Source organism: Hyperolius riggenbachi, chromosome 11 (assembly GCF_040937935.1).
Source record: "Hyperolius riggenbachi isolate aHypRig1 chromosome 11, aHypRig1.pri, whole genome shotgun sequence".
Classification (NCBI taxonomy): domain Eukaryota; kingdom Metazoa; phylum Chordata; class Amphibia; order Anura; family Hyperoliidae; genus Hyperolius; species Hyperolius riggenbachi.
The window spans coordinates 3,469,437-3,494,434 of NC_090656.1; the positions used below are offsets into that span (position 1 = coordinate 3,469,437).

Genomic DNA, 24,998 nt, shown 5'->3' on the forward strand with positions numbered 1-24,998 from the left:
GCGTAATTCTTGAAAGAATGAACCGCAAATGCGCAGAATGTTTACAACGACGGGTGCGTGAGCGAGGCATGGAGGGGCCGTGCATGCGCAGTGACCCACAACTTTGGCCGAAGTCGCTGCTCTAACAGCCGCCACAGAACGGGGGGAGCCCGGAGGATGCCAAGAGCCCCAGGTAAGTTCATTTTCCCATTTTATGGACCTGCTCGTGCCCCTTTAAGCTGAACTCTGGGAGGTGGTCAAGTTATTGGATCCTGTTGATCTGAGGGTATGAGAGGTGAGATGCAAGTATCCTTCAGGTATCCGGGGCCTGGGTCATGTAGGGATATGAATGTTAGCAGGCCAATTTTGAAAAGTATTCTCCATTTTATGGTTAGCCACAGGGGCGTAGCAATAGGGGGTGCAGAGGTAGCGACCGCATCGGGGCCCTTGGGCCAGAGGGGCTCCGAAGGGTCCACCCTCTATCACAGTATTAGCTCTCTATTGGTCCTGTGCTGGTAATAATCACTTCTATAGATGCTTTGAATAGTAGTAATCCTTAACAAACTGTTCCCCAACCCCTTCTTGCACCTCTGACACTGGGGTTGTCCTTAGCAGGTTTTGGTGCGCCGTATCAATTGTTATGTATAGAGTGCTTGGGGGGGGCCCATGTAAAACTTGCACCGGGGCCCACAGCTCTTTAGCTACGCCACTGGTTAGCCAGTGTAGTGAGCGAAGGTTTGGTGTTCTGTGCCACTATGCTGATTGGCGTATAGACCCAGAATCAGATTATACCGCCCTGTTTATCAATTTATACAAATCCACACATCGGTTTGCTCCACAAGGCCAACAGATTCAACGCCACTTCTATAGCAAATCAGTCATGTCACCTGTTAATACATTTGTGTAGAAAAACTGAACACTGTTATATTTGTTTGAGATTGTTTTATTCAGTGTGTAATATGTCTTCTTCCTGCCTTCTTCAGCTCTCTGTGATCTGGAGTTTCCACGCCGCTCAGTCAGTGCCAGGGACGCATGTAAGTGTTCCGGCTGTTGGTAGAACAGACACATGATAAGAGATGAAGGCTTTCCCAGTGACTCAGGATGTCTGTAGGACAGGGAGCCTCCTATACATACATACACAAAGGGACTCCTCACATTGGGTACACCGCTCCTGCACATCCACAGACCATAAAAACGAAAGAAAGACCTGGCACTCAGGAGCTGTGTGCAGCAAGTGGTTACACTACATGTTTCATGACGAAGCCCTTCCTCAGGTGTACTGCCCACATTCAAGCTAGGTAATTTATATACCCATCCCAAGGAAGTGCCAAAATATTCAAAATATAATGACATTAGTAGACATTGGTGTTTAGTTCCCTTTATTATATTGTGAATATTTTGTTACTTCCTGGGGGTGGGTGTAAATTACCTGGCTGGATTGTCGGCTGTACACCTGAGGAAGGGCTCCGCCTGAAACATGTAGTGTAACCACTTGCATCGTTATAGCTTGTTGCTGCACAGTGCACACAGCTCCTGAGTGCCGTGTCTTTCGTTTATGGTTTATACACATGCAGGAGTTTATGTTAACAAGAGTGCATCTGAGCAGACCAAACGAGTTCTAGAAAAAAGTCCTTTTGGACAGATGATACCACAGAGGAAATATTCGCACATCCGGTTATGCACATTGCAAAAACACAGCATATCGGCAAAAGCAGACTGAATAGGAAATATAGCAGCTACAACGGGAAAGTAGGGCGCCAGAGGCACTCGATAAATTAGCGGGCACCGGGGCCACCCATTATAGAAACTGCAGCTAATCAGCTCAATGCTTAGAGCAGCAGTTTGTATGGCATATTGGAAGCTAAAGTTCCTCCTAGTTTAATAAATGTTAGCACTTGTCTTGGATGCAGGGCATGCATTTTTCAGTCTGGCAGAGGCGGTGTATGCCTGTGCGATTAGCCATTCAATTGCAACATGTGTTTAGGGATGCGCAGCCTTTCCCCCCACCTTTCCTTAACTTTGTAACTATGTAACTGTCAGGTTAGCTGCTCCCAGCCCCTCCTCCTGAGTTTCCTGTTTGCATGATAAGTAGTAGCAGATTTGCATATGATTTGCATCTGAATTGAATGCGAAGTGTGCAGAAAATCTATTTAGGTGCTGCACACTGAGCTGGTGGTCACTTCAGATGCAGCCTTAGTGGTATGCGCTGGCATTCTCCTCGCTGTTCAAAAAAATGTAAGTTATACATTTTTTTGCTTAGCTGCTCCCAAGGTTTTAAATTTAGGTTAGGTCACTTGCCCGGAGGTTTGCCTCACTGTGGCGCAAGTGTCTAGTATAATATACTTTGCATGCAAACCATATTGGAAGCTAAAGTACCTCCTAGCTTAATAAATGTTAGCACTTGTCTTGGATGCAGGGCATGCATTTTTCAGTCTGGCAGAGGCGGTGTATGCCTGTGCGATTAACCATTCAATTGCAACATGTGTTTAGAGATGCGTAGCCTTTCCCCCCACCTTTTCTTTAAAAAAAAATCTTTTGTCAGTAAATTTTTAGGTATTTGTCAGTAAAAAAATAACGTGAAAGGTTGGCAACACTGGGAGGAGGGGGAGAGGGGAGACTGACATTAGAGAGAAAAACTCAGCCCGCTGCGACAGGCTGAGTGTCGACAGTGCAGCTGTGATTTATGGGGTCTCACAGCGCGCAGGGGGGGGGCTTTGGAGGAAGCTAAATAGCAACAGAGGCTGGGCTCTATAGACAGACCCAGCCTCTGTATGCGGATTGCGTTGTAAGAACTCCACCTCGGGTTCTCTTTAAGGCCTCTTTCACAGTGAGACGTTGCGTTTGATGTGAAGTTAAAGTCGCACAACGTGTCCATAACGCAGCGCATGTAGGTTATGACATTGGACATTATTTTGCACTGCGTTATGTGTCTCTTTGTGCGCGGTTTTCATTGCATACTGATGGAACGAAAACGGCGCATGCATTACATTAAAGAGAACCCGAGGTGGGTTTGAAGAATATTGTCTGTATACAGAGGCTGGATCTGCCTATACAGCCCAGCCTCTGTTGCTATCCCAAACCCCCCTAAGGTCCCCCTGCACTCTGCAATCCCTCATAAATCACAGCCACGCTGCTGACAAACAGCTTGTCAGAGCTGGCTGTGTTTATCTCTATAGTGTCAGTCTGCTGCTCTCCCCGCCTCCTGCAGAACTCCAGTCCCCGCCTGCATCCCTTCCCTCCCTGCTGATTGGAGGGAAGGGACGGGGGCAGGGACAGGAGCTATGCAGGAGGCGGGGGAAAAGCTGAGACTGACACTACAGATGTAAACACAGCCTCACAGCACAGCTGTGATTTATGAGGGATTGCAGAGTGCAGGGGGACCTTAGTGGGGTTTGGGAGAGCAACAGAGGCTGGGCTGTATAGGCAGATCCAGCCTCTGTATGCAGATAACATTCTTTAAACACACCTCGGGTTCTCTTTAAAAAAAACAACATTACTGAGCATGTGCAACACACATAACGCAGCAGATTTATTGCTAAACACACAGCATGCAGCACCTTCTAAATATTGCTACACGTTGCACACAACGCAACATGTGCACTGTGAATGTCGCACAGACTTTGTATTGCTGTGCGTTAGTCTGTGTTATGCATTTTTATAACGTGCGACTTTAACCACTTAAGGACCGCAGTGTTAAACCCCTCTAAAGACCAGCCTGTTTTTTCCTAAATTGGCCACTGCAGCTTTAAGGCCAAGCTGCAGGACCGCACACCACAGCACATGAGTGATTCCCCCCCCCCCCTCCCCAACAGAGCTCTCTGTTGGTGGGGTCTGATCGCTTCACATTTGTTTATTTTTTTTTAGATAAATATTTAATCCCCTGCTTCCTCCCTCCCACCGCCAGCCAATCAGGGTGATCAGCTGTCATAGGCTTCAGCCTATGACAGCCAATCACTGTCCAGCCTATGGAGGGGACATCCGTGTCACACGGCTGTCCCCAGTACAGCGCTGCTGCCGAACGCAGCGCTGTACATGTAAATAGACGGAGATTTCGCCATCTAACAGACTTCCGAGCAGCGATCGCCGCTCGGAGACTGAAGAGAGGGCGGAGCCCGAGCAGGAGATGCGCATCTCCTGCAAAGTGCAGCCCCAGGACATGATGCCAATTAGCGTTGGGCAGTCCTGGGGCTGCTGCCGCGGCCACGCCCACGGGCGTGGAGCGGTCTTAAAGTAGTTAATGTCCCACTGTGAAAGAGGCCTTAAGCCCCATCTACACGATGGGACATTGCAGCGATCCGGCGGCTCGATTAGCCGCCTGATCGCCTCTTCCGCGTGCCCGCCGCGTCCCCGCTCGCCGCGCGTCCCCCGGCATCAATACCCGCTCGTCCCCGCGCCGCTTATCTTCCGCTCGAATCCCTGCCATTGTCCCCTAGCGGGGAGCGAGCAGGGAATCGGCGGAAGCAAGATCCGTCCTGTCGGATCTTATCAATCGAGCCGCATCAGCGTCTCGAGTGATAAGGAGCATCGCGGCCGCATTTACGCGTGTAGATGCGGCTTTAAGGTGCCCATACACTCGTCAGATTGGCAGCAGATAGATAAGAAATGCATCTGATGATCTATCTGATGCGTTTTTAGAACATTTTTTACCAGGATAGAATTCCAATAGATTTTAGTTTGAAATCTATTGAAATTCGATCTGATGGCCTTTTTTTTGCCATCAGATTTCCATTAAGGCCAATGCAAACTGATAAGCAATCTCACCAGATCGACCTAAATTTTCCACCCTGCCAGTTCGATGGAAATCCATCGAAATCGGCCATCGATCGGTCGATTGGCCAACCGATTTGCAAACGATCGATCGATCGGTCGGCCAGAAAATCGGCTGAGTGTATGGGCCCCTTAAGAGTAGCAAATTGTGAGGGTTGCTAAAAAGTCAGCAAACTAGAGGTTCCATTCAGAGGCTCAATAAGGGTTGTTCTTTTCTCCAGAAATGCAATCCATACCATGCTGTGGTAGTACTCTGGGATATTCAGTGTATAGCGGTAGATTCATTGAAGCGGTTTCTATAGATGGAGTTGGTGGTGTGATCGTGGCCTGGATCTCTCCATTGTCACAGTAGGGATAATTGTCATTGTCTGGGGGAGATCATCTCTGGTAATGCTAGATAATAATCCTAACATTTTATAGCACTTTTCTCCTGTTAGATTTGAAGCGCTCAAGAGGCCACCCTGCAGTGTTAGGGAGTCTTGTCTAAGGACTCCTTACTGAATACAGGGAGTGCAGAATTATTAGGCAAATGAGTATTTTGACCACATCATCCTCTTCATGCATGTTGTCTTACTCCAAGCTGTATAGGCTCCAAAGCCTACTACCAATTAAGCATAATAGGTGATGTGCATCTCTGTAATGAGAAGGGGTGTGGTCTAATGACATCAACACCCTATATCAGGTGTGCATAATTATTAGGCAACTTCCTTTCCTTTGGCAAAATGGGTCAAAAGAAGGACTTGACAGGCTCAGAAAAGTCAAAAATAGTGAGATATCTTGCAGAGGGATGCAGCACTCTTAAAATTGCAAAGCTTCTGAAGCGTGAACATCGAACAATCAAGCGTTTCATTCAAAATAGTCAACAGGGTCGCAAGAAGCGTGTGGAAAAACCAAGGCGCAAAATAACTGCCCATGAACTGAGAAAAGTCAAGCGTGCAGCTGCCAAGATGCCACTTGCCACCAGTTTGGCCATATTTCAGAGCTGCAACATCACTGGAGTGCCCAAAAGCACAAGGTGTGCAATACTCAGAGACATGGCCAAGGAAAGAAAGGCTGAAAGACGACCACCACTGAACAAGACACACAAGCTGAAACGTCAAGACTGGGCCAAGAAATATCTCAAGACTGATTTTTCTAAGGTTTTATGGACTGATGAAATGAGAGTGAGTCTTGATGGGCCAGATGGATGGGCCCGTGGCTGGATTGGTAAAGGGCAGAGAGCTCCAGTCCGACTCAGACGCCAGCAAGGTGGAGGTGGAGTACTGGTTTGGGCTGGTATCATCAAAGATGAGCTTGTGGGGCCTTTTCGGGTTGAGGATGGAGTCAAGCTCAACTCCCAGTCCTACTGCCAGTTTCTGGAAGACACCTTCTTCAAGCAGTGGTACAGGAAGAAGTCAGCATCCTTCATGAAAAACATGATTTTCATGCAGGACAATGCTCCATCACACGCGTCCAAGTACTCCACAGCGTGGCTGGCAAGAAAGGGTATAAAAGAAGAAAAACTAATGACATGGCCTCCTTGTTCACCTGATCTGAACCCCATTGAGAACCTGTGGTCCATCATAAAATGTGAGATTTACAAGGAGGGAAAACAGTGCACCTCTCTGAACAGTGTCTGGGAGGCTGTGGTTGCTGCTGCACGCAATGTTGATGGTGAACAGATCAAAACACTGACAGAATCCATGGATGGCAGGCTTTTGAGTGTCCTTGCAAAGAAAGGTGGCTATATTGGTCACTGATTTGTTTTTGTTTTGTTTTTGAATGTCAGAAATGTATATTTGTGAATGTTGAGATGTTATATTGGTTTCACTGGTAAAAATAAATAATTGAAATGGGTATATATTTGTTTTTTGTTAAGTTGCCTAATAATTATGCACAGTAATAGTCACCTGCACACACAAATATCCCCCTAAAATAGCTAAAACTAAAAACAAACTAAAAACTACTTTCAAAAATATTCAGCTTTGATATTAATGAGTTTTTTGGGTTCATTGAGAACATGGTTGTTGTTCAATAATAAAATTATTCCTCAAAAATACAACTTGCCTAATAATTCTGCACTCCCTGTAGGTACTGACCCTAGCCAGGATTCCAACCCTGGTCTTCCATGTCAAAGGTGGTGCCCTTAACCAGTACACTATCCAGCCACTACATGAGCAAAGGCTCACCTGTATGAAGAACCGAATGTCCGGAAGGTGTTTCTGAAAAAAGAAATTGGCAATTACTATTCCTATCTGTGCATCATTCTTCACACCTAGATTATAATACTGTATGTTGTGGTTTATGCTTCATTACACATCATTCCCCTTTATACCTCGGTGTACGTTATCCCTCTCTGTGCCATATTATACCTCGTCTCTGTGTCCCTCATTATTCCTCCATACCTCCCAGGTGTCCCGCTTCGCCCGGGACTGTCCTGGGTTGGGAGACATGGCCTCAGGGCAGCCCCCTGTGCCCCTGTCTTGTTCTCCCCAGTCAGTCTATCTTGCTGATTATGGGGGCAGCATTAGCAGTGCTTCTTTCATCTTGTTTGTCGGAGTCCAGCAATACGTGACCTCTCCGCTCACCTCTCATTCTAGTGCCCAGCGTCTCCTCCTGTGTAGCATGATAACACTTGATGTGATGAGATCGAGGTGCCGGGCACTAGAGCGAGAGGTGATGTACATATTCATATGGGGTTGGGAGGGGACCACTAACACCACCAGAGAAGCATTATGGGGTAAGGGGAAGAGGGGGGGGGGGGCACCAACACCACCAGGGAAGCTCTATTGGGGAGGGAGGAAGGAGGGTCATTAAATATCAAGAATGACCCTCCTTCCTCCCTCCCCAAGCACTAGAGACCTGTGAACTGTATAGGAGGGCGTGCCAATTGCAAAATTGAGGTGTGGCTAAATGCAAAAGGGGCAGGTCTTAGTGTCCCTTTTTTGTGGGCTCTAAAAGTTGCGAGGTATGCACCTCACCCATCTCTGTGCCTTATTATACCTCAGTCCTCTGTTATCGCTCCTGCTGCTGTGTTTCTGATTATACATTATCCCGCTCATCATCTGCTGAGGATTCTCACTGGTCAACAGGAAACCCCAGCGGGAGATTCACAGATGCTTTTGCCTGAGTTTCTCTAAAGGACAACTGAAGTGAGAGGGATATGAAGGCTGCCATATTTATTATCTGTTAAACAATACCAGTTGCCTGGCAGCCCTGCTGATTTATTTGGCTGCAGTATTGTCTGAATAACACCAGAAACAAGCATGCAGCTAATATTGTTAGATCTGACAATAATGTCAGAAACACCTGATCTGCTGCATGCTTGTTCAGGGGCTATGGCTAAAAGGATTAGAGGAAGAGGATTGCCAGGTAACTGGTATTACTTAAAAGGGAGTAAATATGGCAGCCTCCATATACCTCTCACTACAGTTCTCCTTTAATGCTCTCATGAAAATGTAAAGTGGGAGGAGTGACAGGGACTCACAGTGATTCCACAGGAAGTGGGCGTTGTCCTGTCTGGTCTAGTGATGGCGTCTGGTGCAGACAATACTACAGGAATACACAGAGAGAGATCATTGTACAAGTTACATAAACATTGCGGTCGCAGCTCTGGCTACAGTATTCTCAATCCATTAATTTATCTGTTAACTTCTGCTGCATCAGGAGATCATTTCCCTCCCAGAGTGAGGATAAACTGGCAGCTGTGCTTGGGATTTGTTGGGGGACTTCCTCTGGATCATCAGTACAGGAATACGCTATATCGAATGATTGTTAGGCTACACTTCAGCCTCACACCATATATAATTGCTGCCTCTTCCCAGATACAGTGATTAGAAGTATTTTAAAATGAATACCTCATGGGTGGGGCTAGCTACACTGGGCATCCTCATGGGTGGGGCTAGCTACTCTGGGCATCCTCATGGGTGGGGCTAGCTACTCTGGGCATCCTCGTGGGCGGGGTTGTCTGTGAAGGGTTGTTGTGTTATTCTGGGTGGTGTCGTTGAGAGGTTGACGTTTAAAAATAAATTAAGAACACGGATATATGAGAAGATAAGACAAGACACAGAACATTTATATCGTTCTTTTCTCCTGGAAGACTCAAAGCACCAGAGCTGTAGCCACTAGGGTGCATTCAGTAGGCAGTAGCAGTGTTGGGGAGTTTTGCCCAAGGTCTCCTTACTGAATAGGTGCTGGCTTACTGAACAGGAAGAGCCAAGATTTGAACCCTGGACACCTATGTAAGAGGCAGAGCCCTTAACCAGAACACAGTCCAGAAATAGGAACAGTAGTCACCAGAAGTATAATGCATGAATGATGTATAAAGGCCCATACACATGCTCAACCAAACCGCCTGATTGTTGTCTGATTTTGTTCTTTTGGATGACAGTCGGGCGTGTGTACATGTGGCAAGCGACTGATAACAGGCAGTTTGCCCGATCCACCAGTCGGATTGACTCACACGACTGTCGGGCTGATTTTGGTCAGTTGACCCCGTGTGTACAATGTCGTTTGAACGACGTACTTGATTGATACTTGACGTGATTGCGGCCATATCATGCAGCCCATCATTCTGTTTGCTTGTGCAGCATATTAATGAGTATACAAGTTCTGTAAGTGGTTTGTCGTGGGGTTGGTCATGTGGTGGTGTTGGTCGTGCACTTTGTTGGACATGTGTACGAACCTTAAAGGATACCAGAACCCAACTTGTAATAATTGAATGTTGTCTTACAGCCCCATTTGCAGCTCCGACCAGAAGGTGCAGCATTTCCATACAGGACGGTCTGGTCAGGAGCCGCAAACAGGGCCTGTAACGGGAGGTCGGAAGCACACATCTTTGAACAGAGGAAGCAGTAAGTGACGGCTGAACCCCTCCCATCAGCACAATATGGTTTTAATCATTACAAGTTGGGCTCTGGTATTCTTTAAAGAGAATCTGTAAAAAAAAAAATCCCTCTGGGGGATACTTACCTTGGGAGGGGAAAGCCTCTCGCTCCTAACGAGGCTTCCCATTTGAGTGTCGGGACCCCCCAACAGCGGCGAGGTAAATATTTACCTCACGGGATCCAGTTCTGGCAGAGTAGCGGCTCTTTGTTCAGGTAAGGCAAAAATAGCTGAGCCTGATAGATCCGCTCTACTGTGCAAGTGCGAGTCCTTTGTACCTGCGCAGTACAATGGATACGATCGGGTTCGGATATTGCCACCCTACCCAAACAAAGAACCACTACTGCGCCTGCGCTGGATCGCGTAAGGTAAATATCCCCGCCAGTGGCGTAGCTAAGGAACTGTGGGCCCCGATGCAAGTTTTACAATGGGGCCCACCAAGCACTCTATACATAACAATTTATACGGCGCACCAAAATCTGCCAATGGCAACTGCAGTGTCAGAGGTGCAAGAAGGGGATGGGGAACAGTTTGTTAATGATTACCACTATTCAAAGTATCTACAAAAGTCATTATTATGAGCATAGGACCAATAGAGAGCTAATTCTGTAGTTAAGGGAGGGCCCTTCGGGGCCCCTCTGGCCCAAGGGCCCCGATGCGGTCGCTACCTCTGCACCCCCTATTGCTACGCCCCTGATCCCCGCTTGTCAAGTCTTGTTGAGGAGGTTTCAGGGAAGCCAGCACAGGATCCCCCAGGCTATTGAGGATGGGAAAGCCTCGTTAGGACCCTGAGGCTTTCCCCTCCCGAAGCAAGTATCTCCCAGACGTTTTTTTTTTTTTTTTTTTTTTTAAATTACAGAGTGTCTTTAAGTATGAAAGGTGGTATGAATGAGTCCTCAGACCACAAACATGTATGAATAGTGTAGTATGGAGACAGAGGCGCCAAAAGGATAAAAGAATCTAAAAAGTTTAAAACATGAGGCGGCAGTGGTGGACTTGCCTCCTCCAAGCAGATACAAAAATTGCCAATGTGTCTGTCAAATAGAACAAGTTTATTTACATACTCTGGGGGACAATGCAACGCGTTTCGCAGGTTTGATCCCGCTTCATCAGGCAATAGCAACAGAGCAATAGCATACAGTGGCTTGCAAAAGTATTCGGCCCCTTTGAAGTTTTCCACATTTTGTCACATTACTGCAACAAACATGCATCAATTTTATTGGAATTCCACATGAAAGACCAATACAAAGTGGTGTACACATGAGAAGTGGAACAATAATCATACATGATTCCAAACATTTTTTACAAATAAATAACTGCAAAGTGGGGTGTGCGTAATTATTCGGCCCCCTGAGTCAATACTTTGTAGAACCACCTTTTGCTGCAATTACAGCTGCCAGTTTTTTAGGGTATGTCTCTACCAGCTTTGCACATCTAAAGACTGAAATCCTTGCCCATTCTTCTTTGCAAAACCCTCCAGCTCAGTCAGATTAGATGGACAGCGTTTGTGAACAGCAGTTTTCAGATCTTGCCACAGATTCTCGATTGGATTTAGATCTGGACTTTGGGCCATTCTAACACATAGATATGTTTTGTTTTAAACCATTCCATTGTTGCCCTGGCTTTATGTTTAGGGTCATTGTCCTGCTGGAAGGTGAACCTCCGCCCCAGTCTCAAGTCTTTTGCAGACTCCAAGAGGTTTTCTTCCAAGATTGCCCTGTATTTGGCTCCATCCATCTTCCCATCAACTCTGACCAGCTTCCCTGTCCCTGCTGTAGAGAAGCACCCACAGAGCATGATGCTGCCACCACCATATTTGACAGTGGGGATGGTGTGTTCAGAGTGATGTGCAGTGTTAGTTTTCCGCCACACATAGTTTTGCATTTTGGCCAAAAAGTTCAATTTTGGTCTCATCTGACCAGAGCACCTTCTTCCACATGGTTGCTGTGTAGAGATGTCGCGAACCTCCGATTTTCGGTTCGCGAACTTCCGCGAAAGGTTCGGTTCGCGAAAAAGTTCGCGAACTGCAATAGATTTCAATGGGGAGGCGAACTTTGAAAATTTGAAAAAATTCTACCAGCTAGAAAAATGATAGAAAACATGTTTCAAGAGCTCTAATACCTGAAGGCACTGCTGATTGAGTGAAATACACATCACTGCTGGAGGACCCACCCTCCTCCCAGCTAGGTCCTTTATACCATTTGACTCAGTTGTCTGCCTACACTAATTAGTTATGGGACAGCTGCTACACACTCTGCTAGGGAGATTTTAATTGGCCTCCTCCCTTCTATCTATTCCCTCCTACCGGAGGGAGGAGGGTCTCATCTGCCAGGGAATTCCAGTATTTCAAAAATCAGCTTATATACCATGATAGGGATTTTAACCCAGGCCTCAGTGTATGGTAGGCAACTAACATATCCATTGTACCACCAACACTAGTAGCTGAAAGTAGCTGAAAGTAGCCTAGCATGTACCATTTATGCTTAATGCAAGAGAAAAATTAGACAAGACAAATAACATTTATATCACACTTTTCTCCTGGCAGACTCAAAGCACCAGAGCTGCAGCCACTAGGGCACACTCTATAGGCAGTAGCAGTGTTAGGAAGACTTGCCTAAGGTCTCCTACTGAATAGGTGCTGGCTTACTGAACAGACAGAGACGAGATTCGAACTCTGGTCTCCTGTGTCAGAGGCAGAGCCATTCACCATTACACCATGCAGCCACTGCTTACTGACATGTAGCCAGAGATGGCCTTGTATTTGCCGGGCAGATCGCTCAGAAGCAGCCGTATCAGTCCACCGACAGTGCGTACACACGCCGGACTGTCGTTGGAACGCCCACCCAGTGGGAGGTGACGACGGACCCGTCGTTGCCTCCAGTCCGGCGTGTGTACGGACCTTAAGCCTGCTTTAAATTTCTCAATAACTTGATCCCTGACCTGTCTTGCGTGGTTTTTGGACTTCACGGTGTTGTTGCTCCCAATATTCTCTTAGACAACCTCTGAGGCCCTCACAGAGCAGCTGTATTTGTATTGACATTAGATTACACACAGGTGCACTCTATTTAGTCATTAGCACTCATCAGGCAATGTCTATAGGCAACTGACTGCACTCAGATCAAATGGGGCCGAATAATTATGCACACACCACTTTGCAGTTATTTATTTGTAAAAAAAAATTGGAATCATGTATAATTTTCGTTCCACTTCTCACGTGTACACCACTTTGTATTGGTCTTTCACGTGGAATTCCAATAAAATTGATTCATGTTTGTGGCAGTAATGTGACAAAATGTGGAAAACTTCAAGGGGGCCGAATACTTTTACAACCCACTGTATGTGGTCAGTAGAAGAGCCAGGCACCACTGGGTGTCATAGGATGAGCGAGTATACAAATATTCTTTGCCAATGAAATTATTACAGAGATCGGCATAGCAATTTAAGCAAGACAAATGCTATCACATGAGTTCAGTTCTAGCGGTTGTAATCACTAGGTTTAATGGTATTAAAAAGGAATTTGGAAAGAAAAAAATGACATACAAGATATAATACTTATATATAAACTCTCTGATTTTCAAACAATAATGATAGCACAGCATAACATAGGAGTCCGGCGATGAAGCGATGAGATGAGCAATTGCATAATGCTGCATGTGGAAAAAAAAACCCCTCCAAATTAAACGTGCACCCCAGGCTTTAAGGCGCGTACTCACATTTAATTTTGATTGGCCAATGTTACCCCCTTCCATGTAGCAGCAGGGCGAACAGATTTTGCATACTATGAGCAGATTGCATAGGGCAGATCTCACACTGCATGGAGGCGGTAAAATTGGTCAGTGATTGGCCAATCAAAATTAAAGGTGTGTACCGGGCCAAAGTCTGGCTAATCTCTGACAAATGTTACCACCTCTATGTACAATAAAGGTCAACAAGTAATGATTACTATGAGCAGGTTGTGCCGTTAAACCTTCAATACTACATGAAAATGGTAAAACTGGTCAGCGACTGGCAAATCGTAATTGATAGTGTGTACCAGGCTTGTACACACTTTCAATGAAGACAGGCCAATCACTGATCAATCAACCTGATCACAATATGCTCATAGTAGTCAATATCAACTGACACTCATCCTACATGGCGGTGGTAATATTGGTCAGTTGTTGGCCAATCATACTTGAAAGTGTGTAGCAGACGTTAGTCCGGCCTGGTACTCAGCTTCAACTTTGATTGGCCAATCACTGACCAACTGTACCACTTCCATGTAGTATGAGTGCTTAGTACCTGTATATCTGTTCCTAGTACTCAAAATCCCTTGACCTTTGTACTAATTGGAGGTGATAAAATTGGCCAAGAGTCTCTGTAAAGATGTGGATTGAAGTAATGCTACTTTCTGCTCGCAGGACGCAACATGTTCAGCTGGATTGAGAAGGTCATTCCCCAGCCCCCCGAAAGTCAATCCACTGATTGGCCAATTTCACCTCCTCCCTTTGCAATGGAAGAGGATTGGGGGGGGGGGGGGGGGGCTTCAGAGATGGATTAAGAAGAAATGAGGCCCTAGGCAAGGTAGTAACCTAATGGCAAGCTTAGGTGGAGAGAGGGTCAGAGACGGTGGCTGGTGAGCTTCTTGACAGTTGACACCCACTAGGCGACTGCCTAGGTTGCCTTGTGGATGATCCTGTTTTGGGGGCCTTCACTGTACCAGATCCTGTTTACTTTGGGGTCCCATATAATTTTACACACCAGCTGGAGCTTCCCCTGAAAAAGGAGTCATTTTGGATGGGAACGTTCATTGTTTTACAGTTTGAGTGTTTAGGAAGCAGGGCTTGGTGTAATGTATGAGTGAGCTGCAGGGCGAGGCAGAGGGGAGAGAGGCTCCAGCCTCAGGGCTTGGTGTAATGTATTAGTGAGCTGCAGGGCGAGGCAGAGGGCAGAGAGGCTCCAGCCTCAGGGCTTGGTGTAATGTATTAGTGAGCTGAAGGGCGAGGCAGAGGTGAGAGAGGCTCCAGCCTCAGGGATTGGTGTAATGTATTAGTGAGCTGCAGGGCGAGGCAGAGGTGAGAGAGGCTCCAGCCTCAGGGCTTGGTGTAATGTATGACTGAGCTGCAGGGCGAGGCAGAGGCGAGAGAGGCTGCAGCCTCAGGGCTTGGTGTAATGTATTAGTGAGCTGCAGGGCGAGGCAGAGGCGAGAGAGGCTCCAGCCTCAGGGCTTGGTGTAATGTATTAGTGAGCTGCAGGGCGAGGCAGAGGCGAGAGAGGCTCCAGCCTCAGGGCTTGGTGTAATGTATTAGTGAGCTGCAGGGCGAGGCAGAGGTGAGAGAGGCTCCAGCCTCAGGGCTTGGTGTAATGTATTAGTGAGCTGCAGGGTGAGGCAGAGGTGAGAGAGGCTGCAGCCTCAGGGCTTGGTGTAATGTATTAGTGAGCTGCAGGGCGAGGCAGAGGGGAGAGAGGCTCTAGCCTCAGGGCTTGGTGTAATGTATTAGTGAGCTGCAGGGTGAGGCAGAGGGGAGAGAGGCTCCAGCCTCAGGGCTTGGTGTAATGTATTAGTGAGGTGCAGGGCGAGGCAGAGGTGAGAGAGGCTCCAGCCTCAGGGCTTGGTGTAATGTATTAGTGAGCTGCAGGGTGAGGCAGAGGTGAGAGAGGCTCCAGCCTCAGGGCTTGGTGTAATGTATGACTGAGCTGCAGGGCGAGGAAGAGGTGAGAGAGGCTCCAGCCTCAGGGCTTGGTGTAATGTATTAGTGAGCTGCAGGGCGAGGCAGAGGCGAGAGAGGCTCCAGCCTCAGGGCTTGGTGTAATGTATTAGTGAGCTGCAGGGCGAGGCAGAGGCGAGAGAGGCTCCAGCCTCAGGGCTTGGTGTAATGTATTAGTGAGCTGCAGGGTGAGGCAGAGGCGAGAGAGGCTCCAGCCTCAGGGCTTGGTGTAATGTATTAGTGAGCTGCAGGGTGAGGCAGAGGTGAGAGAGGCTCCAGCCTCAGGGCTTGGTGTAATGTATGACTGAGCTGCAGGGCGAGGAAGAGGTGAGAGAGGCTCCAGCCTCAGGGCTTGGTGTAATGTATTAGTGAGCTGCAGGGCGAGGCAGAGGCGAGAGAGGCTCCAGCCTCAGGGCTTGGTGTAATATATTAGTGAGCTGCAGGGTGAGGCAGAGGGGAGAGAGGCTCCAGCCTCAGGGCTTGGTGTAATGTATTAGTGAGCTGCAGGGCGAGGCAGAGGGCAGAGAGGCTCCAGCCTCAGGGCTTGGTGTAATGTATTAGTGAGCTGCAGGGCGAGGCAGAGGGGGGAGAGGCTCTAGCCTCAGGGCTTGGTGTAATGTTTTAGTGAGGTGCAGGGCGAGGCAGAGGGGAGAGAGGCTCCAGCCTCAGGGCTTGGTGTAATGTATTAGTGAGCTGCAGGGCGAGGCAGAGGGCAGAGAGGCTCCAGCCTCAGGGCTTGGTGTAATGTATTAGTGAGCTGCAGGGCGAGGCAGAGGGCAGAGAGGCTCCAGCCTCAGGGCTTGGTGTAATGTATTAGTGAGCTGCAGGGCGAGGCAGAGGGCAGAGAGGCTCCAGCCTCAGGGCTTGGTGTAATGTATTAGTGAGCTGCAGGGTGAGGCAGAGGTGAGAGAGGCTCCAGCCTCAGGGCTTGGTGTAATGTATTAGTGAGGTGCAGGGTGAGGCAGAGGTGAGAGAGGCTCCAGCCTCAGGGCTTGGTGTAATGTATTAGTGAGCTGCAGGGCGAGGCAGAGGGGAGAGAGGCTCCAGCCTCAGGGCTTGGTGTAATGTATTAGTGAGCTGCAGGGCGAGGCAGAGGGCAGAGAGGCTCCAGCCTCAGGGCTTGGTGTAATGTATTAGTGAGCTGTAGGGTGAGGCAGAGGTGAGAGAGGCTCCAGCCTCAGGGCTTGGTGTAATGTATTAGTGAGCTGCAGGGCGAGGCAGAGGGCAGAGAGGCTCCAGCCTCAGGGCTTGGTGTAATGTATTAGTGAGGTGCAGGGCGAGGCAGAGGGGAGAGAGGCTCCAGCCTCAGGGCTTGGTGTAATGTATTAGTGAGCTGCAGGGCGAGGCAGAGGGCAGAGAGGCTCCAGCCTCAGGGCTTGGTGTAATGTATTAGTGAGCTGTAGGGTGAGGCAGAGGCGAGAGAGGCTCCAGCCTCAGGGCTTGGTGTAATGTATTAGTGAGCTGCAGGGCGAGGCAGAGGGCAGAGAGGCTCCAGCCTCAGGGCTTGGTGTAATGTATTAGTGAGGTGCAGGGCAAGGCAGAGGGGAGAGAGGCTCCAGCCTCAGGGCTTGGTGTAATGTATTAGTGAGCTGCAGGGCGAGGCAGAGGGGAGAGAGGCTCCAGCGTCAGGGCTTGGTGTAATGTATTAGTGAGCTGCAGTGCAAGGCAGAGGTGAGAGAGGCTCCAGCCCCAGGGCTTGGTGTAATATATTAGTGAGCTGCAGGGCGAGGCAGAGGGGAGAGAGGCTCTAGCCTCAGGGCTTGGTGTAATGTATTAGTGAGGTGCAGGGCAAGGCAGAGGGGAGAGAGGCTCCAGCCTCAGGGCTTGGTGTAATGTATTAGTGAGCTGCAGGGCGAGGCAGAGGGGAGAGAGGCTCCAGCCTCAGGGCTTGGTGTAATGTATTAGTGAGCTGCAGGGCGAGGCAGAGGGGAGAGAGGCTCCAGCGTCAGGGCTTGGTGTAATGTATTAGTGAGCTGCAGTGCAAGGCAGAGGTGAGAGAGGCTCCAGCCCCAGGGCTTGGTGTAATGTATTAGTGAGCTGCAGGGCGAGGCAGAGGTGAGAGAGGCTCCAGCCTCAGGGCTTGGTGTAATGTATTAGTGAGCTGCAGGGCGAGGCAGAGGTGAGAGAGGCTCCAGCCTCAGGGCTTGGTGTAATGTATTAGTGAGCTGCAGGGCGAGGCAGAGGTGAGAGAGGCTCCAGCCTCAGGGCTTGGTGTAATGTATTAGTGAGCTGCAGGGTGAGGCAGAGGTGAGAGAGGCTCCAGCCTCAGGGATTGGTGTAATGTATAAGTGAGCTGCAGGGCGAGGCAGAGGTGAGAGAGGCTCCAGCCTCAGGGATTGGTGTAATGTATAAGTGAGATGTAACACAGGCCATTTCTCTTACCTTCCAGGAACTCGTCACGCTGGGGGACAGGTGGCGCACGGCGTATCCACTGTACCCTAAAACTGGGCAGGGGAGAAAAATGTGAGTTATGAAGTGTTTTGGGCGACAGTTGACAGACCAGTACAGGAAGTCACAGGTGGGGTAAAAAGAGTTGAGATTTACTTACCTGGGGCGTCTTCCAGGCCGGGTAGTCCTTCAGGCCTCCACAGCATAGCACAGAACGCTATTGCAGACAGGAATGCGAGCGAAGCTACGCATGGCGAGGGCCGCGCAGGCACAGTGGCCCGCCGACTTCCAGTAGGTGTAAAACGAAACTAAGCCGCGGCGGTAGAACGGTGGATCGGTGAGTACCAGCGCAGGCAGAGGTCGGCTACAAAGGGCTGGTTGAAGACCCAGCTAAGTGATACTTCCCTTCATTTCCTATTTATTAGTCATGAATTACGCAAAATTTTGTATGAAGATGAGCAATTATGATTTCAAAATTGAATTTATTTTGCGTTATCCATTTGTAAATTTAGCATGTTACGCGAAATTACGTACACGGCCTTTGTAAACAATTTTTTGCGTAAATTGTGAAAAACGTTATGCACAAAATGAATTACAAATTTGCTTGAAGTTTTGCATTACGATTTTGCACCGTAATTGCAAATTTCAATGTGAGATTACGATGACGTGAAATTCGAGCTCAGCACTGTTTTATTAGTAGGAATGCGGCTGATTCTATGTAAGCAATGTATAATAAGGAAGGACGTTCATCTTACCGTGTTTCTTCAGGTCTCTCAGCTGGAACTCGCCACAGGACGAGACGCACCGCGACCAGTCCACCGCGGCTTCAGTCAGGCTCGGACAACCCTCTCGTGTCACCCCAGGGATCTGCCCCATGGACCCCGATCTGCAGTGCTCAGTGACCTGCCTGCCGGTGTCGGTGATGTCCTGAGACGGAAAGAGCGACTGTTAGAGAACGTGTGTCTGTAGAAGGACGGCTCCTCGGTCCGCGACGCACTCACCAGTGATGGCAGCCGATGTCCCGCTGTGCCGTAGGTTGTGAATCTGGCTTGATGAAAGGTTTCTGATAAAGATAAAGATGGTGAGTCAGAACTTTTTTAATTTATGTATTTAAGTATTTATATAGCGCCAACATATTACACAGCGCTGTACAGAGGATATAATGTCTTGTCAGTTAACTGTCCCTCAGAGGGGCTCACAATCTTGTTCCTACCATAGCAGAGGAGTAGCTATCATTGGGCAAGGAGAGACATATGTCCCCGGCCCGGGCCCAGCACTGTAAAGGGCACTCAGCACGGCCATTGCATCCCCACGTGTATGAGAGGTGGCCCGCTGGCTGCCCGAAGTGCCCCCGCTTCTCTCCTTCCCTCTGCAGAGGCGTTACCAGCAGCAGAATAAGGCTATCAAAAGGGGGCACATCTGGCTATCTAAACAGGGTGAAGAAGGGGCACATCTGGCTATCTAGAGGGGAACACATTTGGCTATTTTAGGGCGGGACATCTGGCTATCTGAATGGGGTAAGGGGGGCACATATAGCTAAATAACTTTTGACTCCACCCATGACCAAGTTTTGATGTGTGGCCACGCCCATTTTGTCCAGAGTAGGGGCGCAAAAACGTTGTCCCCGAGCGCTGAAAACCCTAGCTACGCCTCTGTACCATAGTCACACAGTATGTCTGTGTACTGTATGTATCGTAGTCTAGGGGGAAGCCAATTAACTTATCTCTATGTCTTAGGGATGTGGGAGGAAACCGGAGTGCCCGGAGGAAACCCACACAAACACAGGGAGAACAGAACATACAAACTCCATGCAGATGTTGACCTGGCTGGGATTCAAACCGGGGACCCAGCACTGCAAGGCAAGAGTGCTAACCGCTATGTCATCATGCCTCCCCACTTTGCAGAAGAAGTCCTTTGAGGGGCTCTGAAGTGACGTGTCATGGAAGTGTTTGCATGAAAGCAGGGCTGATGCTCACCAAGGGCATCCTGGGCAATTGCCCCAGGGGCTCCAAGAGCTTCCAGTCCCCCCAACCCGTAGGGCTAGTCCATCTCTTCATGGGGGATTCTCAGCATGGACTTTATTCTTTATAAAGACATTCTCTGAAAATGATTAATAAAAAGATGCTGACCAGCCTCCCTGCTTGCTGCACACCCCCCTATGAGAAAATGGGCTAGTCCAAAACCTGTCTGTAATGTCAGATTTCTACTACTTACTGTAAGTGACAGCAACATAGGAGAGAAGTAATTTATGGCTCATTTTACTCTGGGAGAAACGTACTTCTTATTTGTATGTGTTTTACATTTTTAAATTTTTGCGACAGTTCCTCTTTAACTATATAGTGGGGCCCGGGGCTCCTGCGCCGTTCTCTGCAGTGTAGCGGCTCCTCCATACTCCATACAGTCCCGTCTTCACCCAAACTGTCCTCATCTTCTCAGTGATCAGCCGGCGGCATGTTATTACGCAAAACGTGCGCTGGGTTATGAAGGAGAGGCACCCAGAGGAGTAGCTATGGGGGGGGGGGTTAAGGGGAACATCTGTCCCTGGGTGCAGCATCTGGGGGGCGGAGTTACAGGTTTTACTTTCCCTGATCCGCCCCCAAAGAGTCTATGGAAGCCGGTGGAAGGATCCAATCTCCTCCCCGCTTCCTCCTGCTCTCTGCCCCGAAGATTTGTTGTATTTTATCTCCCTGCTGTAATCAGCGCTTGACATGTTTTCATCAGCAAAGTAGATCACATGTATTTCTGAGTATCTCCCAACTCTCCAATGCCCGGTACACACCATGCAATCTCCTGCCAGATGGATGGGACAAATCAATACTTTCCGGCATGTCCGATCTGCTACTGACAGAGAACTGATGGATTTTGTGCAGTGCTGATCTGAAAATCGATCCTGTTCTTAATCAGGTGTAGATCGGACATGCAGGAAATGATTCCAAAACTCAAACCTCTCTGGGAAAGCATGATGGACCTCCTTATGGCTCACACCTTGTCACCAGGGGGCGCAAACACTGACTCCGGATGCTGAAAACCCCTAGCTCCGCCTCTGGTGGTGCCCCCGCAAGGATGAGGACGGGAGTATGCGGAGTAATGGCGGAGTGTGCCATTTCGGGCAGGTCAGTCGCTCTGCAGCTGAAAACTGCGGGGGCCCGCCAAGGACCACTATAGAATTTGGGGGAGACCTGGGGTGGCCGGCGGCCAACTCAAGGTGCCGTGGGGCGGGGGGATTTTCAGAAATAAAAACAAACAAACACTTATATCACGCTTTTCTCCTGGTGGACTCAAAGCGCCAGAGCTGCAGCCACTAGGACGCGCTCTATAGGCAGTAGCAGTGTTACGCCAGAGCTGCAGCCACTAGGGCGTGCTCTATAGGCAGTAGCAGTGTTAGGCCAGAGCTGCAGCCACTAGGGGGCGCTCTATAGGCAGTGGCAGTGTTAGGCCAGAGCTGCAGCCACTAGGGGGCGCTCTATAGGCAGTAGCAGTGTTAGGCCAGAGCTGCAGCCACTAGGGCGTGCTCTATAGGCAGTAGCAGTGTTAGGCCAGAGCTGCAGCCACTAGGGGGCGCTCTATAGGCAGTAGCAGTGTTAGGCCAGAGCTGCAGCCACTAGGGGGCGCTCTATAGGCAGTAGCAGTGTTAGGCCAGAGCTGCAGCCACTAGGGAGGCTCTATAGGCAGTAGCAGTGTTAGGCCAGAGCTGCAGCCACTAGGGGGTGCTCTATAGGCAGTAGCAGTGTTAGGCCAGAGCTGCAGCCACTAGGGGGCGCTCTGTAGGCAGTAGCAGTGTTAGGCCAGAGCTGCAGCCACTAGGGGGCACTCTATAGGCAGTAGCAGTGTTAGGCCAGAGCTGCAGCCACTAGGCAGGGGTGTTCTATAGGCAGTAGCAGTGTTAGGCCAGAGCTGCAGCCACTAGGGGGTGCTCTATAGGCAGTAGCAGTGTTAGGCCAGAGCTGCAGCCACTAGGGGGCGCTCTATAGGCAGTAGCAGTGTTAGGCCAGAGCTGCAGCCACTAGGGGGAGATCTACAGGCAGTAGCAGTGTTCGGCCAGCGCTGCAGCCACTAGGGGGTGCTCTATAGGCAGTAGCAGTGTTAGGCCAGAGCTGCAGCCACTAGGGGGCGCTCTATAGGCAGTAGCAGTGTTAGGCCAGAGCTGCAGCCACTAGGGGGTGTTCTATAGGCAGTAGCAGTGTTAGGCCAGAGCTGCAGCCACTAGGGGGAGATCTACAGGCAGTAGCAGTGTTCGGCCAGCGCTGCAGCCACTAGGGGGTGCTCTATAGGAAGTAGCAGTGTTAGGCCAGAGCTGCAGCCACTAGGGGGTGCTCTATAGGCAGTAGCAGTGTTAGGCCAGAGCTGCAGCCACTAGGGGGCGCTCTATAGGCAGTAGCAGTGTTAGGCCAGAGCTGCAGCCACTAGGGGGCGCTCTATAGGCAGTAGCAGTGTTCGGCCAGCGCTGCAGCCACTAGGGGGTGCTTTATAGGCAGTAGCAGTGTTAGGCCAGAGCTGCAGCCACTAGGGGGCGCTCTATAGGCAGTAGCAGAGTTAGACCAGGGCTGCAGCCACTAGGGGGAGCTCTATAGGCAGTAGCAGTGTTAGGCCAGAGCTGCAGTCACTAGTGGGCGCTCTATAGGCAGTAGCAGTGTTAGGCCAGAGCTGCAGCCACTAGGGGGCACTCTATAGGCAGTAGCAGTGTTAGGCTGGAGCTGCAGCCACTAGGGAGTGCTCTATAGGCAGTAGCAGTATTAGGCCAGAGCTGCAGCCACTAGGACGCGCTCTATAGGCAGTAGCAGTGTTAGGCCAGAGCTGCAGCCACTAGGGGGGCGCTCTATAGGCAGTAGCAGTGTTAGGCCAGAGCTGCAGCCACTTGGGGGTGCTCTATAGGCAGTAGCAGTGTTAGGCCAGAGCTGCAGCCACTAGGGGGTGCTCTATAGGCAGTAGCAGTGTTAGGCCAGAGCTGCAGCCACTAGGGGGTGCTCTATAGGCAGTAGCAGTGATAGGCCGGAGCTGCAGCCACAAGGGGGCGCTCTATAGACAGTAGCAGTGTTAGGGAGACTTGCCCACGGTCTCCTACTGAATAGGTGCTGGTTTACTGAACAGAGCCAAGGTTCGAACCCAGGTCTCCTACGTCAGAGGCAGAGCCCTTAACCATTACACCATCCAGCCACTACTGCCTCCTATCCTAATGCTTCGTATGTGGGCCTCCTGGGCTAATTTTTGCTCCGGGCCCTAATGTCACTATAATGGGCCCTGCATGAAGAAGCAGGGCTGTGGAGTCCGTACAAAGATCATTCGACTCCGACCCCTTATGAAACCTCCGAATCCGACTCCGACTCCGGGTACCAAAAATGGCTCTGACTCCTCAACTCCGACTCCTTAGTCTAAGGCCCGGTTCACATCTGCTGCAGATTCAGACATCTGGATCCGGGAAAATGGTCTGTTTTTGCAGCCAGTGTGCTATAAAACGTCCGTTTTCAATAGGTTCCTATTGTGCTGCAAATCCTTCCTTTTCCGTTCCGCTGAGCAAAATGGTCCAGAAAATTGGACCCTGCTGCATTTTCTTTGTCTGTGCAGCGGATTGGCCAACGGAACCGTACAGACAGTTCTGTTAGCAAAAGCAAATGTGAACCAGGTCTAACACTTACAAGGCTGTGGATTTGTTACAAAAATTATCCGACTCCTCAGTTTATGAAACCACCGACTCCGACTCCAGGTATCCAAAATGGCTCCGACTCCTCGACTCCGACTCCAACTCCACAGCCCTGTGAAAAGTATGGCAAACATACACAGACAGCACACATAAAGACTACCAGAAGGTACACAGACTTCATAAGTTAGCCAGTAACGGGCGCTATAACATCAACATAAACGAGGCGTGTATAATGGCAGTTATGCTATTTCCATAATACATGTTATGTGGTTTGTGTAAATCCCAGTGGACTGTACATGCACTGTCGGCGCACATAAAGCTTACCGTACTTTTGTGTATACCCCCCTTGGTGAGATGAATCTGTCTGTACAGTTCCAATCCTACATAGAACTTGCCTGTGTTCCTTTTCTCTTTTCTCACTGTATGGGCTAGGAACCAAGGGCTCTAAATGACACTTTCTCTGCAGTCAGAATGGCATGACTCTCACTGGTTACTGGTATGCAAATAATTCTGAACTGATGCAGGGTTATGCAAATTCTGTATGTAAATTTATGCAGATTAAAAATAGACCACTCAGATTAAACCTTGGTGGGATTTGATTAGTCAATTTTCAAGCTGTAAAAATTGACCATATTTTTCAGACCATAAGACGCACCTGGGTTTAGAAGAAAAAGATACGAAACCTGGGTGTGTCCATGGAGCAGGGGCGTCATGTTGACATTCTACCCCCGAGCTGTCTCTCTATGCTACATTGCACAGCTACACCAGCTACACTACACTACCCATCTGCGCACCCGGTGTGATCACGCACTTGTTGCTGTAGATGTCCTGCGCATGCACGGTTGAGTCTTTCAAGAAACTCACATGCACAGAGCACTTACAGCAATAGGTGCACGATTGCTCCTCATGTGCGACTTTGACCAAAGTCGCTCACCTACTGGAGGATGCAGAGGGACCTTGCGGGCTACAGGGGACTCGAGGGAGTGCCAGGTAAGTCCAGATTTTTTTTTCACTGTTCAGTGTCTCTTTAGGCTTTGTTCACATCTAAAATCGAAATCGTTGACGACAGCAATTTTCGATTATTTGCACGATTTTTTCCCTCTCCCGGCGCTTACTTGCACGTTGCGATTTTGTGTAAAGGGCTTTTCAAAGCCCTTTTGCAGAGCGATTTGTTTTTTCACTTCCTGATGCAAGTCAGGATGGAAGTGAACTCTTTGACCTGGAAAGCCGCATCTACACTCGTAGATGCAGCCGCGATGTTCCTTATCAATCGAGCCGCTGATGCGACAGGACGGATCTCTCCACCGCGAGGGGACAATGGCAGGGAATCGAGCGGAAGATAAGCGGCGCCGGTGGGGACGAGCGGGGAATCATATGCGGCGCACACGCGGCGAGCGGGGACACGGCGGGCACGCGCGGGTACGCGGAAGAGGCGATCCGGCGGCTAATCGAGCCGCCGGATCGCAGCCTCATCTACCCGTGTAGATGAGGCTGAAAAGAATAAATACAATGTATTTATTCTTAAAAGTGCTGGGGAAGTCGCTATACCAGGCGTTTTTTCAAGCGTTTTGCGATTTCCTTATACCTGCCATTATAGGGAAATTGCACCAAAAATGGTACAGGCAGTGTTTTGGTGAGCGGATCGGAATCGAACCACTTACATGTGTACACTCTCA

The 24,998-nt window shown here is 49.3% G+C and overlaps 1 protein-coding gene across 1 annotated transcript in view; it reads right to left on the reverse strand.

The window, feature by feature from the left end:
* Positions 1–901: 901 nt before the first annotated feature.
* Positions 902–24,998, reverse strand: part of SPMIP8 (sperm microtubule inner protein 8) — a 29,926-nt gene continuing 5,829 nt past the window's right edge. Inside the window, exons 3-8 of the mRNA XM_068261139.1 lie at positions 18,686–18,747; positions 18,440–18,611; positions 17,679–17,740; positions 8,213–8,277; positions 6,915–6,947; positions 902–1,026 (exon numbers count right to left, since the gene is read on the reverse strand). Of these exons, the coding sequence (XP_068117240.1) occupies positions 996–1,026; positions 6,915–6,947; positions 8,213–8,277; positions 17,679–17,740; positions 18,440–18,611; positions 18,686–18,747 (425 nt within the window). The 3' untranslated portion in view covers positions 902–995. The remainder of the gene's footprint in view (positions 1,027–6,914; positions 6,948–8,212; positions 8,278–17,678; positions 17,741–18,439; positions 18,612–18,685; positions 18,748–24,998) is intronic.